The sequence below is a fragment of the Psammomys obesus genome, unplaced genomic scaffold, assembly GCF_907164565.1.
Source record: "Psammomys obesus unplaced genomic scaffold, mPsaObe1.curated_primary_1811, whole genome shotgun sequence".
NCBI lineage: Eukaryota > Metazoa > Chordata > Mammalia > Rodentia > Muridae > Psammomys > Psammomys obesus.
In genome coordinates, this window is record NW_026594034.1 from 1 (window position 1) to 19,962 (window position 19,962).

Consider the following 19,962-nt stretch of genomic DNA (forward strand, 5'->3'; position numbering starts at 1 on the left):
AAATGGCGTTAGCTATGTTTAACTTAGTGTGAGGCTGGGGTCTTTCAAAAGCACTGGGCTAGAAGCAAAAGGAAAGCAGCTTGGGAAAAGCCTTAGAAGCATGCAGAGAAATGAAAAAGCAGCTTGGTGGGGGCGGGGAAGCACAAGGAGGGGGCTGCGGGGAATGACGTGCGGGAGGCGGGGCCTCTTTGCCCGAACCTAAGATGGCGTTGTGCTATGTTAAGTGAATGATTTGGCAATAGTTACGCCCCACTTCCTCCCCAAGCCAAGATGGCTGCGGCCAGGGATCCCGTGGGAAATTTAAAAGCTGTGCTGGGTCTTTTTGGAACTGTCCTACCCTGGGTAGTGAGCCAAGCTTTTAAGGTTGATTTTAGCGTGGCGCGAACGTCCCTGAGCAAGCTGATGCTTTAAGCTGGGGCTCGGCTTTTGGGGCTAGAGCAGAGAAAATCTGTTGTAACCATCCTGTCCCGGTCCAACACACCAACGTTAAAAATTAAAAAGAAGCAGGAGGCAACCGATATTCTCTGCGAGAGATTTATTAGGAGGGTAAGGAGGGAGTGGGAATTAGGACATGGTGGGGAGAGAAAAAGAAATGGAAGGGGAATTGGGCGCCGAGAGAGAGAGAGAGAGAGAGAGAGAGAGAGAGAGTAAGAGAAGAGAAAATAAGAGAGAGACCACGTGTTGGTATCGGCCCTTTTAAGGGGCACGATAGCCATACCTTCCAGGTGTGGCCACCTGGCTGGCGACACATGATGACGACATAGGTTGCTGGGTAACCCAGGAGCAGGTCGTGTTCCAAAATACTAACAAAAGGGATGTTGTAGAAACAATCCCTTAGCCTTTAGTTGTCCCAGCACCAACTCTCTGCACACTCTCATCCCAGGGATGGAATCCAGGGCTGTGTGTATATTAAGCAAGTTTTCTACCGAAAAGCTTACACCTCCTGCCCCTCCCTGGTATATTCTAGAAGGTTCCCTCCTGCTGAGTCTCTCTGCCTTCATCCCTTCACTGAGGGATTTTAAACGAGTGTTCTCCTGCTGAGTAAGGGCTCAGCGAAGAATTGTCTGCTCTTGAGTGTCCACGTGACTTCAGTAACCCTGGGCTCAGCCCTGCTCCTGGCTCTTTCTAATATAATGGCCTCCTTTCATATGTTATCTTTAAAGTTGGAGTCTCGTGGGGTAGTGAGGTAGAAAATGATTTGTTCAGTTCCAAGTTTTTAAAGGCAGGCATGTGGAGAAAAGGGAGAGAGAAATAAACAATAGAGAGGTAAGGACATTGACACAGATCCAAACAATGAAAGGAGCACAGAGGCTACAATAAGAGGAGATATTTTGTAAGAAACAGAGAGTAAAAATTAGACAGGAAAAAAAAAAGGTGATGAACTGGAAGAGTAAGAGAGGAAGCAAGGAAAAGGAATTTAGAGAAGGTCACAACTACAAATAGACAAAGGAAGATGAGCGAGAACACAGAAGAAAGGGGTGATAAACTGTCCTTAGACAGACAAAGGTGGCGGTTAGGATGGTATCTAGAGAATTTGGAAAGACACAAGCAAAGAGAAATGATTAAAAGACACATAGTGATGATAGGTACAGACACAGGTTCAGGGAGACTATCTTGGGTGGAAAGAGAGGGAGAGAGAGGAGAGACAACAAAAAAGTGTTAGAGCCAAAGAGATATGAAGTGTCAAAACTGCCAGATCCAGGCATGGGGACATTGTTGGGAGTGAGATAAGTCATTAAGCTGTTCTGGAAAAATCTGGGTCACAGAACCAGTTCTAGGAGAACCATCTCAGAGAGCCAATCCACAAATATCCAAGCTCATGTCACCTAAATTCTGGAAAGGAGAGGCCCAAAGGGATGGGGTGCTTTCTCTAAATACTCCCACACCACCACCATTTCCCAACAACCCAGAGTCCACAGGGATATCTGGGAAATTCCTCCTGTACCTGAGGCCCCAGGCAGCAGGTTGCAGACTGAGGTTCACCAAGGAACAGGGCAGGCAGTGCTGCCTGTGCATGGAACACCAAGCTCCTATTGCTCTGCGGTGCTCCATACCTGAGGTTACAAACCAGAGGAGGGCTCCTCATCTCTCTGAGAACCCTGTGGGTGTCATGGACCCTTTGTCAAATAAACCTGCTCATTCTCAATTGTATGAACCATTGTGATTGGGAACTTGTTCAAGCTCATTCATCTCAAGCTTAAGAAGAAAAGGGGCCAGAGAGAAAAAGAAAGTGGGATGAGTGATAGAGTGGACAGAGGTGGAGAAACAGAAGTCACAGAGAGAGAAGAGGGAAGGGGAGGAGGAAGAGGGAGGGGGACAGGGAGAGGGAGAGGAGGTATTGTTATGTAGCCCATCATCTGTCCTGAACTCTGTTCTGATCATCTTCCTGCCTCAATCTTCCAAGAGCTGTAATTACAGGCTCGTGCCTCCATGTCAGACTTATATAAGAATCTTTCCAACAGCACCTTTATTTTCAGGGCAGCCCTATGAAATGGGTATCAATCTCATCGTATGGTGAAGGAGTCTGGTAATTGGAATTCTTTCTTTTTAATATTTTTATTATTATTATTAGTTACAATCTATTCATTTTGTACCCCCCATAAGCCCCTCCCTCTGCCCCTCCTGATCCCACCCTTCCTCCCCTTTCTGCTTGCATGCCCCTCCCCAAGTCCACTGATAGGGGAGGTCTTCCTCTCCTTCTTTCTGATCTTAGACTATCAGTTTTCATCAGAAGTGGCTGCATTGTCATCTTCTGTGGCCTGGTAAGGTTGCTCCCCCCTCAGGGGGAGGTGATCAAAGAGCAGGCCAATCAGATTATGTCAGAGGCAGTCCCTCTTCCCATTACTATGTAACCCACTTGGTAATTGGAATTCTGCCTCCTGGCCTTGGCAGATGCGTGTCTTATCCATACTTCCATTTCTCGGAGACTGTCCTTGGTGGTCTCTGCAGGCGGGGGGCTCTGAGCCTGGGAAGTAGATAGCAAGCTCCCTGCAACCTTGGGAACCAGATAGCAGACTTGTTGGACCTTGAGTGAATTCCGGCATGCCTTGCCAGGTGGCACAGATGTGTTGCTACTGTGAGAAAAAATTGCTTGTACCCTTTGCTTTATAAGTGTTGTTTGCACATTCAGTAAATTGAGACTTGATCAGGAATCTGTCTTGTCTCCATTCTTCATGTCTCTGTCCCCCAATTTCCACTCCCTCTTTCAGGTGGACCCTGTTTGACTAGCCCGAGGGACGGGTCAGTATAAATGACAGACACTAAAGATGCTGCACTATAAATGTGTACACAGCCATATGTAAACTTCATACCTGCTCTAAGTGGGTTCTTACAGTTCTGGAGCAAGAACTCTGGTAACCTAACACAAGTTACAAATCTGCCAAAAGTGACCATGACATATCTACCAACAATTTGTCCTTCATTTTATGATGTATTTAATGTAGAAATGTTTGCATGCACACAGCGTGAACTGCAGTACGTGTGTAAGGGTTTATGTCGGAGGACAGCTTATGGGAACTGGTTCTTTCCTTCCAGCATGTGGGTTCCAATGTTTCTTTTTAAATCACCCAAGAGTCACACCAATGCCTGCATTAGTCGGGTTCTCTTAAGGAACTAGAGTGACAGAATCAATCAGTCTGTGTCTCTGCCTGCCTATCTATCTATCTATTGCTTTATCTATCTATCTATTTATCATCTATCTATCTATCTATCTATCTATCTATCTATCTATCTATCTATCATCTGTGTTTCTATCATATGTGTGTATGTATGTATCTATCATCTATCTACCTATCATCTATCTATGTAGCTTTCATGTATATGTGTATGTATGTCTGTATGCAAGTATCTATCTACTTATCTGTCTACCTATCTAATTATCTACCTGTCATCTATCTATGAGATGTATTAGACTGGTGTACAGTCTATGGCTGGGTACTGTAGCCATGCATGTTCCATAATGGAAAGGCTGAAAATTTGGTAGTTGTCCATGCAGGAGGCTGTAAGTCTCGGATGTTCCACTCAGTGCTGAAGTCCTGGAAGACACCTGGAGAGGCACTTTCAGTTCTGTTGAAATCAGGAAGAACTTAGATTTAATACCAATCACAGCAATGGGTTAGACAAATTTGTCAGTGAGAGTGTGGGCAGTCAGGGAAAAATCTTTTCCTTCTAGTCCTGGTTCTATTTCAAATCAGCTTCTCTCTCTGTGTGTGTGTATGTGTGTGTGTGTGTGTGTGTGTGTTCCTATCTTTATCTATCTATTTCTGTTTGTCTGTCTCTCTGTCCCTATTTCTATTTTTTTCTCCGCTACTTACCATCTGATCAGTTCTCATGCCAATGCCAGAACCGAAACTACTAAAGAATCTCAGCTTAGGAACAATGGGTGAGTTTTATCACATAAAAACCCTACTCTTGGTACTGATTTTCTGCATTAGTTCCTTTATTTGTCACAGTGTTTAAATATCTGCTCAGAGGCAAGTATGAGGAAGGATTCATTTATGATCAGTTTTTGGCAGGGAGGCATGGCAACTGGGCCTTATGTTTTCTGTGAAAGAATGTGGCAATCGGGAAGGAGAGACGGGGCTAGAAGGGAGGATGTTCCTAAAGTAATCCATTTCCTTTTGCTAAATATTCCATGTAAAAAGTCTCAGAACTTCCTAAAAATACTGTTGGTTAGAAATCAAGCATCCAAATACATGGAATCATGGGAAATATTTCACATTCCTTTTTTTCTTTTTACTTATTCTCATACAATACATCCTCACCACAGCCTCCCCTCCCTCCACACCTCCCAGTTTTCTCCCATACCACCTCTCTCCCCAAGATAAACTACTCCTCTATTTCCCTTCAAAAAAGAACAGGCCTCCCAGGGATATCAACCAAATACAACATAACAAGATTCAATAAGACTAGACACAAACACTTATATCAAGGCTAGATGAGGCAATCCAGTAGGAGGGAAAAGGTTCCCAAGAGCAGGCAAAAGAGTCGTAGATACCCCTACTCCCATTTCACCATGGCACTTTGTGAACAGATGGATGTCATTACTGTAGGAGTGAGTCCTCTAGTGAGAAGTATTCCGTCTTGTTTTTAGCTCACCTACTTTTAGGCAAACTTGCTTGCTCCTCCACCATGTTATAATGCAAAGGCCTCACCAGGTACTGGTGTTGTGTTCTTGGAAATAATTGTTTTCAGAATCATAAATTCAAAATGTCTTCTAATCATAATTACCTAGTCTCCAGGATTGTGCTTCAGCAGCACAGAGTCTACAGGAGGAAGAGAGACATTGTCAGAGAGGGATAGCAAAACCGAAGATCAGAGAGATTCATGTGCTGTGAGACAGCCCGGAAGTGATGACCAGTCACAGTGGTCAGAGGCTCTAGCTGCTCCTCTACCAGGCTGAAGCTTCTCTTTCCACCCAACTGCTGAGCCTCACCACCCATGTATCTCTTTCCCCTCTCACTCCTTCCTTTTCTCTCCCCCATCTGTGGCAGTCACAGGCTAGAGAGTAAAATCGGAACTGTGGAGTAATCATATCTGCCCTGGGGTTGGGGTATGTACAAACACACAGAGACTCACACAGTAACACACAACTCTACTCCTGTTACTCAAGAGTATTCAGTCACACAGGACACTAAGAACATGCAGAGTAACTCCACAATGCAAGAATGTAATTGTGAGCCTTGTACACACCTTGAAAATCAACATTCAGGAAGCAGAAGCAAGAGCTTCTCTGCGTTTTAGGCCAGACTAGCCTATAGAATGAGAAACAGAACAGCCATAGATACACAGAGACACTCTGTCTTAAAAAACCACCCAACACACAGACGAACGTGTCTACATGCAAACATATCCAAATGAACAGAAGCACACACATGCACATTTACATAAGAAATATCCTTCACATATGCAGCACACACACACAGGTTTATCTGTTTATTTACAACAGACAAAACAGAACTGACATGTGCACACCCACCTCCAGAAATCAAAATGTGATACTCCCATCGCCCTTTAGTCCTGTGTAACTGTTTCATGGTGTCCTTGTCAACACTTAGGGTACAGGTAAGAGAATAGGGAGTAAGAAGGTCACTAGCAGCCCAAGCAGGAAGTCTGGGTTGTTCACACTCCTGAACAATGATTAAGTACAGGTGGGAACAGGTGAAGTTGCATAACTGGGTGGAGACACGAGTTCATCATAAAAGATCCAGCTGGAGTGTGCAGTGCAGTCAATAGTGGTTGGAACAGGACAATGGAGCCCAGTGTCCTGCTTCTCTTCACTCTATTTATGGGCTTCTTGCTACTCTTAGTCAGGGGTCACCCAAAGACTCATGGCCACCTCCCACCAGGGCCTCGTCCCCTCCCCATCTTGGGGAACCTCTTACAGATGGACAGAGGTGGCCTCCTCAACTCCTTCATGCAGGTGAGATATGCACCGGGCCTGTGGGCTTAGCCCCGTGTTTGCTCGTGGAGTCACCGAGCAGGAAGAGCAAGGGTCTCCTCCCAGGCTGTGGGTTCAGGTGGGAAGGTTGCTGAGTGGTGGTGAGATGCTGAGGGCTGCTGCTCAGATGGCAGATGAGTCTTGTTCTGCTGGGATCCTGTGGAGTGCTGTGCTTGGAGCCTGAAAGGTGTAGAGGTGCTGAGGTGTAAGCATGTAGAGTTTCACTCCTTGGGGCTTTTTTCCAGAAGAGAAAGAAAAATAGAAAGAAAAATGTCAGAGGTATCAACAATAGGTTTTGCTCCTGCCAACCAAAGAGATTAACCTGATGTGTCCCAGGACAAAGGGGAGGAGACATCGGTCAGGAGGTGAGGTAGATAGATAAGAAGTGCTTGTTACAAACACCATGCAGCATCCAAGCCAAGGCCAGTGGCACCGTCTTTACCAGTCTCTGCACTGTTGCCCCACGGGTGGCATTCCATGTTGAATTACCAATTGTTTATTATGGCCTCCACTTCCCATTTAGAGAGCTGAGACAGTGGCAACAATCTCAACTTCCTGCTACATTTTTGTTTTTAACAGATTACCTTCGTATATTCAGTGGTATATTCATTTATTTTATTTAGCTTTTGAGACAAGGTTGCCCTACTTTTCCCAGGCTAATCTTAAACTCATGATCCTCCTTCAAATTTTATATACTATCATTTATCTAATCTTGGATCTTGTTTCATGGTTGCATAAGGTTTGATGGTGTGACTCCACCTAAAAACATAAATATGTCAACATCAAACATGTATAGAAAAAATAAAATAAAATAAAAACCAAAAACATGAGCTTTTCTTAGCATGATCCCCTGGGCACAGCATTGGGCACTGACCATATTCGTGGCCTTGAATTCCTATTAGATGTATTGAATCTAGACTCTGCAAAAAGTTGGGATGGGTTATTTGCAAACATTCAAGGGCTTTCAGCACTGGAGGGTTTTGATATTTCTGGGACAAATTCCCTCTAGATGCCCAGAGATGGTTGTGCTGCGAGGTAGTTTCCCAATAGATGGTACTGTAGTCATGATCACATCCAGGACCAGCATCAGGGATCACTCTCCACCAACCCCAAGTAACCCCAGTGGGTGTTTCAAGTCCATTCTCTCTGAATGTGGTAGGAAGCAATGAACAGGTTGAAGCTGGGTCCCAGGAAGGATGGTTCTTGGATGAGATGACAAGAACAGATGCCAAGACTGCATGGTATGTGCAAAGTTCTATATTTATATCTGTATCTAGATCTATACATAGATCTATATTTAGATCTGTATCTATTTATTTTGTTTTCTGATAGGCCTTAGGTAGCCCAGACTAGCCTCCAATTGGATATATACTCCCCGAAGCTAGAATTATAATTATGTGTTTAGAGGCCTACCTCAACTCCACCATTGCTGCACTGATAAGGACTTCTAACCAACCAGTCCAGAGCTGATGGCTGGTAAACTAACCCTTCAACTCTTAGGACCTCAGAAGGGGAAGGGGGACCAGAGAAGAAGCTGCCTGTTTACTGCTCTGTATCTAAGTGTTTTAAAGTTTACCAACGAAGTTTGAACTGACTAGCCACAACTCTGTGCTCTTATGGTTGGCAGCTTCGAGAAAAATATGGAGATGTGTTCACAGTGTACCTGGGACCAAGACCTGTGGTCATGTTGTGCGGGACAGAGGCCATTAGGGAAGCTCTGGTGGACCAAGCTGAGGCTTTCTCTGGCCGGGGGACAATTGCTGTGGTTGAGCCAATTGTACAGGGAAACGGTGAGATATGGTACAGGGTTGAGTGGTGCATGTGGTCCAGGAAGGTGAGTCTGAGGGGTGGAGACTGAGATGTGGGGGAGGACATAGGATTCTTTGAACTTCCAATGTAACCCATCCATGCTTCCCCTACCTTCTTAGGTCTGATCTTTGCCAATGGGGAACGTTGGAAGACCCTCCGGCGATTCTCTCTAGCCACCATGAGGGACTTTGGGATGGGGAAGAGGAGTGTGGAGGAGCGGATAAAGGAGGAGGCCCAGTGTCTGGTGGAGGAACTGAGGAAAGCTCATGGTGAGTTTAGAGGATGGGAATAAAGGAAAACATGAGCGTGCAGCCAAAAAAGGAGAAAGAGACACACAAGGGTAGGGAAAGAGAAAAGAGACAGAAGAGAGATTGGAGGTTCATGGGTAGGCATGAACAAAGATAGAGATACAGAAATACAGAAACAGAAAAAGAAAAGGGGATTATAATGTCCACAAATAACTCAGAGACATGGATTGCCCTTGGGGATAACTTGGGTACAGGAAAATCAACCTCAGAATTAATTTTATTTGTCAGTTGGGTATGTGGTACACACTTGTCATCTCAGAACTCAGAAGGTGAGGCAAAATGGTTATGAATTCAAGGTCAGTCCTGTCCACATTGTGAGGTCCTGTCTCAGAAATGTGTGTGTAGCTGTAGGTGAGTTGTAGCGTGCTTCCAGATAGAGTGGCCTTGAGGGTGTGTGGTTGTAATCCCAGCATCCAGAGGTGAAGGCGGGAGGCTGAGATTTTCAAGGTCATCTACTGCATATAGAGTTCAAGATCACTTAGATTAACCTTTCTCATGCCCTCTCCACCCCACAATGGTCTTAGTCTAGTAATTCTCGACCTTCCTAATGCAAGGACCATTTATTGTAGTCTGTCATGTAGTAATGACTCTCAATCATAAAAGTATTTTTTTTGCTACTTCATAACTGTGATTTTGCTCCTGTTATGAATTGTAATGTAAACATTTGTGTTTTGTTATGTTCTTAGGCAACTCCTGAGTTGTTTGTTATTTGAGGGTGTTGCAACACAGAGGTTGAGAACCTCTGGTCTTAATCAAAGGCAAATGCAGAGCATAGGTAAATGAAACAAAGGAAGCGGGAAGAACTGCAGGCTTGTTCTAAGCAAGGACTGTGGTTTCTCCCTTGTGCTTGCACTGATGAGCAGCAGTGAGCACAGAGGTGGATGGGGAGTTTCACATTGGTAGAACTCAGAGGCACTTCTGGGTGCTTCAATATTCTTTATAACAAGGGCATCTTGGTGACATGGATCTATGTTTACATCTCCACTTATTTACACAGGGTGTTTGCCATCTCTTATTGACTCAGGAGATCTGAGATGTCAATGCAGAGGCAGGAGAGGAGGAAAGGTATAAAGACCAAGAAGAATGACAGGAGAATGGCATCATAGAGCTGCAGGGACCCAGTGGAAGAGAAGCTTTAAGGCTAAGAGAAACTGACCATCCTCAGGGAAGGATTTACAAAGCAATCAGAGTCTATAGACGAGCCAACCTGAGGAAGAGGTGCAACAAGAACCCAATACTCTTGGACTGATGCCAACCTTCCAACCACCAGGACTGAACTTAGCATACAAGGGTAGCAGGTGCTGATAGCTTCTGAGACACCACAGATCCTAGAATCCAGAGAAGGGATAGAAGAAGAATGGAAGCTGGGAGTGGAGTGTGCAGGGCTTGTAAATCCACAGAGGCAAAGCCTGAGCCCTTCTATGCTCCATTCTTGCCAGCGGGAAGTAACTGTCAGCTCAGAGTCAGAATGGTGACCACAGGAGGGGAGGCTTCAAGTGTGCACACTGCCTTACACATGCTCTTTCTCAGCTCCCTAGGTCTGAATTCTGGCCCCAGTCATGAGTAGCCGTGATACCTTGGTGTAGTTAGCTATCATTTCTGTATGCTAACAGCACTGCATCTTATGTCCAATGTCCTGGAGAAATTAAATAGAAGGATGCATGGAGTGCTTAGAGTAGGGCTTGGTGCTAGTGTGGTTAGCTGCTACTTCTGTTCTTTGAGCAGTGAGTGGTGGGGGCAGCCTCAAAAGATGGCAATGAATTCAAATAATACACTGGCCTCATATCTCCTATCTCCTGTCCTGCCTCCTTATCCTCCAGGAGCCCCCCTGGATCCCACGTTTCTCTTCCAGTGCATCACAGCCAACATCATCTGCACCATTGTCTTTGGAGAGCGCTTCGACTACAAAGACCGCCAGTTCCTGTGCCTGCTGGACCTGCTGTATCAGACCATTTCACTCATGAGCTCATTCTCCAGCCAGGTCAGTGGGGGGGGGAAGAGACAAGAATCCAGGGCAGAGGAAACAATGGGCTGCTTTGTGGGTGAAGAAGGCAGTGCTTTCCTGCTGGAAGAAAGGCCAAGACAACAGGGAGAGACAAGGGGGCTGAGACCTGGAGACAGGGATAGAGCATGGTTAACAGAGCAGAGAGACCTGAATGTAGAACTGCAAAGCCATGCAGAAGGAAGAAAGTGATGACATGGGTGGTGCAGCTGTCACTCAGAGGACAGGTGGCTTTGTTTTCGTGCATGAGGCCCTCAGATCCTCCCCAGCACGGTCTATCCCGGTTGTGGCGGTGTACAGCACATGAAATTCCAGCACTTTGGTGGTAGAGGCTGGGTGATTAGAAATTCAGAAGTGGGCACTACAGACGGCTACATATTGAGCTTGAGGTCAGTCTTGCATAAATGACACCCTGTCTCCAAAAAACCCCACGAATTAAAACAAACAATGACAAAACAGCAATGGGGGATTGGGAGGAAGAGCAGATGAAAGGAAAAAGGAGATACAAAGAATATAAGACAAAGGGTAGAGACAGATTTAGAGACAGAGTTCCAAAGTATGCATGTGTATAGTGTACATATATGAAGAGTCTCTCTCTCTCTCTCTCTGTGTGTGTGTGTGTGTGTGTATGTGTGTGTGTGTGTGTGTGTGTGTGTGTGTGCGTGGTCAGGAAATCTGAATACCTAAGAGCAGTGCCCATTTCTGAGACCTGATAGCTCTGGTGATCCCCCGGGGTTTTCTTTCTTGCAGGTGTTTGAGCTCTTCTCTGGCTTCCTGAAGTACTTCCCTGGTGTCCACAGACAAATCTCAAAAAACCTGAAGGAAATTGTCAGCTACATGGGCCACAGTGTGGAGAAACACAGGGCAACCTTGGACCCCAGTGCTCCACGAGACTTCATTGATACCTACCTTCTATGCATGGAGAAGGTAAGTCCTGAATGGCTGAAAGAGAGGATGGGGGAGAGTGAAGGATGGGAGTGTGATCAGAGAAAAGGAGGGAGGGGGGGGACAAAGGATGGTGAGGAAAGACAGGAAAATGGAGTGAAGGAGATGCAGAAGCAAATGGAAGAAAAGAGAAAGGGAGGATAAAGTGAAATAACAAAAGAGTGAAGGGTCATGGCTGGAGAATAAACACAGTTTCAGAAAAAGATAAAAAAACAGACAAGACCACAAAGTCTGGTCTGCAGAGATGGCTCACGGTTTACAAACACTGTGTCTGCCAAGGCACAGGACCTTAGTTACTGTCCCAAAACCTATGTTTGTCAGCTCATAACTACATGTAAATCCAGTCCCAGGGGCTCCTACACTGTCTCCTGGCTTTTCTGGCCAACACACATATACCAGGCAGACACCCACACTCACATACTCATAAATAAATATAAATCTTTTTTTTAAAGAGCTGGGAATGACAAGAAACAAGAAGTGGGAAAGATTCTAAAGATTCTAAAGAGTCAGATGAAGATACAATAAAAAGAGCCTAAGAGGCAAAGAGGTAATTGGTGTGAAGTTTTGAGAAGAGAAATTCCAAGTGGTCAATATAGTGAGACAGAAAGACAGTGACCAGAAATGCATGTGCATCTCCCTGCAAGGACCCAGCCACCCCTGACCCTCCCTTCTCTCTCCTTCTGGAACCAGGAGAAGTCCAACGAACACACGGAGTTCCACATCCAGAACCTCGTCATCTCCCTGCTCTCTCTCTTCTTTGCTGGGACCGAGACCAGCAGCACCACGCTCCGTTACAGCTTCCTGCTCATGCTCAAGTTCCCCCATGTAGCAGGTGAGCCACAGGTGGACAGTTGGGGGATCGTCTATATCTCCTTTTGCTGCAGAGGTTCCTGTGGATGAGAGAGACATGGGCCTCTTAAATCTGAAACTTGGAAGGCTTTGATCTACTTCTAAACTAAGGTAGTGCTGTGGTTGGCATGTGAATGAACACTGAGCCATTTTCTGTTGTTTCTCCTATCACTTAATGGATGGTTGGTCCATCAACCTTTCACCCATCCATCCATCTATTCATCCATCTGTCCATCCATCTATCCATCCTTCCTTCTTTCCTTCTGTCTTTACATCCATCCATTCACTCATCTTTCTATCCATGCACTGGTTCATCCATTTACCCATTTTATTCATTTACCACTCATCAATTATTCATCTGTTGTTTTGAAGATTAAAAATTCCAACTGTTTGATTTTTCCAATGAAGACTCAGGAGTCAGATGTTGGGGTGAAGACCTGCTATTACAGAGAGACAGAGAAATCACCTAGCTGACCGTCCTACTCAGCTCAAGTCCTGAAAAGAAGAAGCCAAAAAGCCAAAAGCCTAAAGCTTGCTAGCTCAGCTGATGGCCAGGAGGAAAAAGCCAAAGAGCTAAAGAGTTCTTTCTTCTCCACACTGTCCTAAATACTCATTAACTCAGAGTTCCTCCTTCTTACTTAATCCCTGTTAGCTGGTTTCCTGCTCTGTCTCTTGACCTATGGTTAAATTTGTTAAATCCTGTGTACAGAAACCTCTTGTATTAGAGGTGTGCTAAGGCTGAGCCACACCATAATCACCTATTTACAATAAACAGGCACAGGAAGGTCTTGGAATAAAGGTGCTTGTTAGGGCTGAACCACACCAAACAAAAAACGGGTTCACAATCTCAGGATTCACAATGGGATCAAATATCCTGTTACATACATACATTTCTCCATTTTTTCCCACCCATCCATCAATATACCCACTCACCCACTCATATAGTCATCTGCACGTCTTCTCTTTATCCATAGATTATTAATCCTTGATTCTTTCATCTCTGATTCATCCAAGGACATGTATTTTACTCATTCATTTGAAGTAATCAATTGATGAGTTTTACACTTTGATCAGGGATTGTTGAGTAAGCTATTTGTCATTGATTCATGGCTTCACTCATATACAGATCTTTTCATTTCTTAATCCTTCCTATTGGTGTTTGTCTTCATTCTTCATGTGTCCATCCATTCCTCCACATATCTAATTAATAAATGACTCATTTACCTGTGATTATTTATCACTCAATACAGTTATCTGTTAATTCCTATATTTACTCTTTTATTATTCACATATTCCTTCATTAAATTTAACATTCACTTGATTATAAATTAGTTGTGTTAATTGATTTGTGTACGAACCATTTAGTGATTTACTGATTGACTATTGTAACAAGTGATAAGTGTAATATATACATCAGTTTTTGGTTAGATCATTTCTATCACTCCTTAATTCTTCCTTTCATTAACTAATTCATCCCTTTCATGGTTGACATATATACTCACATTTCAAAAACTTAAAGATGAGTTGATATCATTGTGAGTATGCTTGCCATAGTTCATGTGTAGAAATGAGAGGAGAACTCTGCGCATTTGTTCTTTTCTTCCACCTGTGCATGGTTTCCGGGTTTCGCAGTCAGGAGGACAGGCTTGCAGGTCAAGTGCATTTAATGGTTGAGGCGTTTCATCAGCCAATACATTCATATGCTCTATGAAGTTATATGTAGATTAATTTATTTCCCTTTTATTCTTAAAAGCATAGTCTCAGATTCGTAGCCTGGATTTAACTTTTTATTTTAATTTATTGTGCATTGGTGTTTTGCTTGCATGTATGACTGTGTGAGGGTGTCAGATCTACTGGCCTGGAGTTACAGTGTCATCTGCCTCGTGGGTGCTAGGAAATGAACCTGGGTCCTCTGGAAGACAAGCCAGTGCTCTTAACCATTGAGCCATCTCTCCAGGCTCCTGGATTTTTAAATATAAATACCATGCAAAATGTGTGTGTGTGTATGTGTGTGTAGACCTATGCATGCCTTTTCTCCTTCCAGTCCTTACTCCAGATTGAGAGTTGAATGGCCTTTGCTGTAGGTTTTGCCTTTCTCTCTGTTTACAAGCAAGGTGGGAGTATGTTGAGAGAGACTCTACAGTGCTCTAAGTGCAGCTGAAGAGACGGGGCTGGAGAGGAGCACAGGTGTGTACAGCAGCGCGCACTGCTCTTTCTCGGCAGTCTCCTTGCTCTGCGCTCGTCCTGGGTCATTGACTCCCAGGAAACAGGCCCACTGTGCATTGCCCCAGGGAAAGGGACATTGTCCATTGTCTCCCTTTTCTGTGCAGAGAAAGTCCAAAAGGAGATCGATCAGGTGATCGGCTCACACCGCCTACCAACCCTTGACGACCGCATCAAAATGCCATACACTGAGGCAGTCATCCATGAGATTCAGAGATTTTCAGACATTATTCCACTTGGTCTGCCGCACAAAGTCACCAAAGACACAGAGTTCCGAGGGTACCTGCTCCCCAAGGTGAGAGCAGCTGTGATTCCTCATCTCTACTTCATGAGTGTCCTATATTCCCTTCAATCCTAGAAACAGACTGTTTGTGGCTTCCCAGAATTCCCTCTGTTTTATTGATTGATTGACTGTTTGCATATGGGGGTCTGGGTATATTATCTCTGAATTTTGTAACTCCTCCTAGAACACTGAAGTGTACCCCATCTTGAGTTCAGCTCTGCGTGACCCACGGTACTTTGAACAGCCAGACACCTTCAATCCTGACCACTTCCTGGATGCCAATGGGGCACTGAAGAAAAATGAAGCTTTTATGCCCTTCTCCACAGGTGAGACAGACGTGTGACTTCTTTCCCAGACACCAGAGGGCAGGCCCAGCCTCCGGGACACAAACAGAAATAGGTCTGTGTTTACTGAGTCTATTCCAGCTGCTTTCCCTGAACCATCCCATTTACCCTGGCTATAGCCCCATGAGGGGGCTCTGGAACTAAAGAATCATCCTGGTCAGGAGGACTTTAGGACAGAATGTAAAAGCCTCTAAACTTGAGCAAAGTCATTTTCTTAAGAAACAACAGCTAACATCACCTATGAACACTGGGTAGGGTCTTGATGGCTGGGAAGGAATTAATCTGTGAGCACTGAGGAGATGGCACATGTTTTGACATGCTTGTTTATTTGCATTAAATACTCTTTGGATTGTTAAATTACAAGTGAAATCAAGATTACTAGCATTATTTGAGCAAAGAAACCATTGATGCTGGATAACAACCTAAACCAAAGAAAATCCAGAGCTACAGCACCCACTGGTGTTGGCAGGTGGTGTCTATAGACAAAAGAGGATACACACAGAGCTTAGTTGATGCCAGCTCCACCCTTGCCTTACTTGGCCATGCTGGAGTAGTTGGCAACCTGAGATTGGTGCCCTGCTATGTTACTTGCCAGCACAAGAGTTACTTGTTGGTGTGATATAACCTCAACTTAGTTTTCAGTTCACTACTAATAAAGTGTGGTACGTTGTTGTTGTTGTTGTTATATATATGGGCAGTTTTATGCCAAATTGAATTCATTTTAACAAGGTCTAGCCATTTATTTATCTAGATAGATTTCTCATCTTTGGGGAAAATGAAAAGTCCAAGAAAGAACTTAGACCTTTTCATTCTAGTGATTGAACTTTGCAAATGTTAGGCAGGTGCTCTACCACTAAGCCACACCCTAGCCCCTCACTGGGGATTCTAGGCAGGAGCTCTACTGCCAGAGCCCACTGGCAAAGTGGAACAGAATCTGAGTGGGGAGTGAGTATTGAAAGAAACAAAGGAAGACACAAGAGATCAGCTCAAGAGGACCATCAGTGAATACTGCAGCCCTGAGTTTATTCAACAGCTTGTTTTTATAGGAAAAGCAAAACAAGGCACATCAATACAAGAAAGGAGTTCATGGAGCAGCAAACTTGTTTCCTTAGACCACCTCTCTGTATAGCAGAAATGGTCCATAGTTGCATGAACAAGTTAAAGGAACTTAGCAAAACATCCTTCTTATCTCTGTTTCAAGGTAAAGGCCAAGGTGAAGGCATGTTTTTTGCTGAATACTTAGTAACAAAGTGTCTTGCCAAGAAAGCAACTGTCCACACTTTACCATTGAGCTGTGTCCCCAGCCCCTCACTGGGGCATTTTAAGCAGAGGTTCTACTGCTGAGCTAGCTTCCAGCTCCTCTCTGGGGAATTCTAGCAGATGATCTACCAAGCCATATAGTTAGGAAAAACTGTCTAGAGTTGACTGTCACTAATGACTTCAGTGATTCAGGGATCAGCAACCCCTGACATAGCCTATATATTGTCTTTCTCCCTTCCTTAATCCTTATTCAGTGTGGGAACATGTAAAGAAATGGGACAAATGTGAATTTCTATATTCCATAGCTGTAAGTTTAAAGAAAAGAAGAAATGTAGATAAATAAGGCTAGAGATGTGTAGGTGATAGAGAAATAATGAAATTGAAATGGGTCTCAACAGAATGCACAGTGAGACCAGGACAAGGTGTACTGTTCAGTGTTGAGTGTCAACATGACAATCTAGAATCATCTGAGAAGAGAATTTCGGTTGAGGAATTGCCTACATTAGCATGGTCTGTGGGAGGTTTTATTGATTGTTAATTGATATGGGAAGGTCCAACCCAGTGGGTGGCACTATTCTTTGTTTGAGACCCGACCTGTGTAAGAGATATAAGGTCTAAACTGAGCTCCAAGGAAGATGCATGCTCTTGAGTGTGAATTTGTGACCAGCTGTCTCCAGCTCTTGTTTCTTTAACTTCTCTGGAATGACAGTCAGTAATCTTGAATCATAAGTCAGAGGGAAGCCCTTTCCTCCTTGCCTATGTAAATTTTGTCAGGATATTTGTCACAAAAACAGAACTGAAATCAGGACACAAGAAGTCCATGACAGGAAGAGGCATTTTAAAAAAGATACACAGTGAAAGAAGACACTAGAGAAGGGGGAGGGAGAGGTGTAATAAGAAGGTGAAGGTATAAGCACAGAAGAGAGGGGGTACTGGAAAATGAAGAGGGAGAGGAGAAGAATAAAAATAGATCAAAGGGACATAAAGAGGAAGATACTGAATGAACAAGTAACAAGGAAAGGATGGAGAGAGAGAGAGAAATAGAAAGTTCAGACAGAAATAGACAGGAAAGAAAATAATGTCTGCTGGGTAAAAAGATATAGGTAGGTTGACTGCCCTAAAAAAAAAAAAAAAAAAACGGCCCCAAAAAAAAAAAAAAAAAAAAAGGAGCCAAAAAGTGTTAGAGCCAAGGAGACATGGAAGGTGTCCCAATCGCCAGCCCCAGGCATGGGGACGTAGTGTTGGAAGTGAGATAAGTCATTAAGCTGTTCTGGAAAAATCTGGGTCACAGAACCAGTTCTAGGAGAACTGTCTCAGAGAGCTGCTCCAAAATATCCAAGCTCATGTCACCTAAATTCTGGAAAGGAGAGGCCCAAAGGGATGGGGTGCTTTCTCTAAATACTCCCACACCAGCACCATTTCCCAACAACCTGGAGCACAGGTCTCAGGGACATCCCTCCTGCACCTGAGGCCCCAGGCAATCATTGCAGATAAAGAGTCACTTAGGTACTGGGGCAGACAGGGGTGCCTCTGCCTGCACTTTCAGGCTCCCATGCTCTGTGGTGCTCCATACCTGGGGTTATAAACCAGCAAGGGCTCCCCAGACCTCTGAGAATCCAGTGAGTGCCATGGACCCCTTGTCATATGCACCTGCCCATTCTCAATTGTATGAACCATTGTGATTGGGAACTTGTTCAAGTTCATTGGTCTAGGACTGAGATCAGAAAAGAGGGTAGTGAGAGAAGATCCAGGGGCCTCTTCTACACACCCACATAAGCAGACAATCCATATAGGGGCCTTTCCTTCCTTCCTTCCTCCTTCCTTCCTTCCTTCCTCCTACCTTCCTTCCTTTCTCCTTCCTTCCTTCCCTCCTCCTTCCTTCCTTCCTTCCTTCCTCCTTCCTTCCTTCCTTCCTTCCTCCTTCCTTCCTTCCTCCTTCCTTCCTTCCTTCCTTCTTTCTTTCTTTCCTTCTTTCTTTCTTTCTTTCTTTCTTTCTTTCTTTCCTTCCTTCCTTCCTTCCTTCCTTCCTCCTTCCTTCCTTCCTTCCTTCCTTCCTTCTTTCTTTCTTTCTTTTTTTCTTTCTTTCTTTCTTTCCTTCTTTCTTTCTTTCTTTCTCTCCTTCCTTCCTTCCTTCCTTCCTCCCTCCCTCTTTCTTTCTTTCTTTCTTTCTTTCTTTCTTTCTTTCTTTCTTTCTTTCTTTCTTTCCCTCCTCTCTCACCCTGCCTTCTTTCCTCCTCCTCCTCCTCCTCCTCCTCCTCCTCCCCTTGCTTTTTCTCCTGTTTTTGTTTTTAATGATGGGGTCTTGCTATACAGCCCAGGCTGTATAGCAAGATGAACTCATGGTTCATCTGCATCAACTTTTTCCCTCATGCTGGGATTACAGGCATGCGCCATCATGTCCTGCCCATATATAATTACTGATATCAGCTAGGTGTCAATTTAAGATTCCTTACAAACATCTTTGTGCTCACAGTAGCCTTGTGAACTGGGTACCATTGTCCTCTAGAGAGAAATTAAGAATACTAAAGATGTCATATTATAAATGTTCACACCCACTTACCCACCTGTCTACCCTAAATTTCAAGTTGGTCCTTACTCCCTCTGGGGCAATGAATGGTTTGGAAATTCAACTCTGTCACAAGTAAATGCTGGCATCCACCAAACATTTTACAAGCTTTTCTTTTCTTTCTTTCTTTCTTTTTTTTTTTTTTTTGAGGTTTTGGGGAATTTCTTTATATGCTCTTAAAACTATAGGTGAAGGAGAAACTCACACTTACTCATTGCAATAGCCACAGCTGTCTGGTTTATACAGATACAGTATACAGGTTGTATATGGCCCTCAGACTCACATGACTTGTTCTCTGTGCCCACAGGAAAGCGCATGTGTCTTGGTGAAGGAATTGCCCGCAATGAATTGTTCCTTTTCTTTACCTCCATCCTCCAGAACTTCTCTGTGGCCAGCCCCGTGGATCCTAAGGACATTGTCCTCACTCCCAAGGACGGTGGTGTAAGCAAAATACCCCCAAAGTACCAGATTCACTTCCTGTCCCGCTGAACTGACTGAGAGAAGTTGGGGGAGGGGTGGAATTTCAGTCCTCAAGAGTCCCTGTTGCTGTCTATCAAGGGAATTGTGCTCTGTGCTGTGAATGGAACTGGAAAAACCAGTCAAGTGTCTTTCTTGGTGTCTGGGCAGAGCTGGGGGCCACAGCTTGTCAGAGTCATAGTCCCTACTTAGGGGCAGTCTGTGCTCCCATGATCTGTGCTAATGGACTGGATATGGTCGCTCTTAAGTCTTCTCCATCATGGTCTCATGTGTTGGGTCTTAGGAACATGACCCCCTTTACAGATGAGTAACAGGCCACGCCATGACATCACACTGCTAGTGAGTGGGGGAGCAGGGTCCCACTGTGAGTCTAGAGTGAGCTCTTTGCTACAGACCTTCCCCTCCCTACTAGTGTTTAAACTGACATGAAATTCATATAACAAAGCTGACTAATTTT

At 44.4% G+C, this 19,962-nt stretch overlaps 1 protein-coding gene across 1 annotated transcript; it reads left to right on the forward strand.

Annotated features, from left to right (window-relative positions):
- Nucleotides 1-6,250: 6,250 nt before the first annotated feature.
- Nucleotides 6,251-19,517, forward strand: LOC129684599 (cytochrome P450 2B1-like). Its single transcript, XM_055617809.1, has 9 exons — nt 6,251-6,421; nt 8,067-8,229; nt 8,368-8,517; nt 10,377-10,537; nt 11,309-11,485; nt 12,194-12,335; nt 14,683-14,870; nt 15,043-15,184; nt 19,336-19,517. The coding sequence occupies exons 1-9, from the start codon at nt 6,251-6,253 to the stop codon at nt 19,515-19,517; spliced, it is 1,476 nt and encodes a 491-aa protein (XP_055473784.1).
- The last annotated feature ends 445 nt before the right edge of the window (nt 19,518-19,962 follow it).

What these genes read in the sequence shown, in the direction of transcription:
- LOC129684599 (XM_055617809.1), top strand. Translation starts at nt 6,251, where the DNA reads ATGGAGCCCAGTGTCCTGCTTCTCTTCACTCTATTTATGGGCTTCTTG. An exon ending in TCCTCAACTCCTTCATGCAG is followed by an intron (nt 6,422 to 8,066) that starts GTGAGATATGCA and finishes TATGGTTGGCAG; the next exon opens with CTTCGAGAAAAATATGGAGA. An exon ending in GAGGGTACCTGCTCCCCAAG is followed by an intron (nt 14,871 to 15,042) that starts GTGAGAGCAGCT and finishes AACTCCTCCTAG; the next exon opens with AACACTGAAGTGTACCCCAT.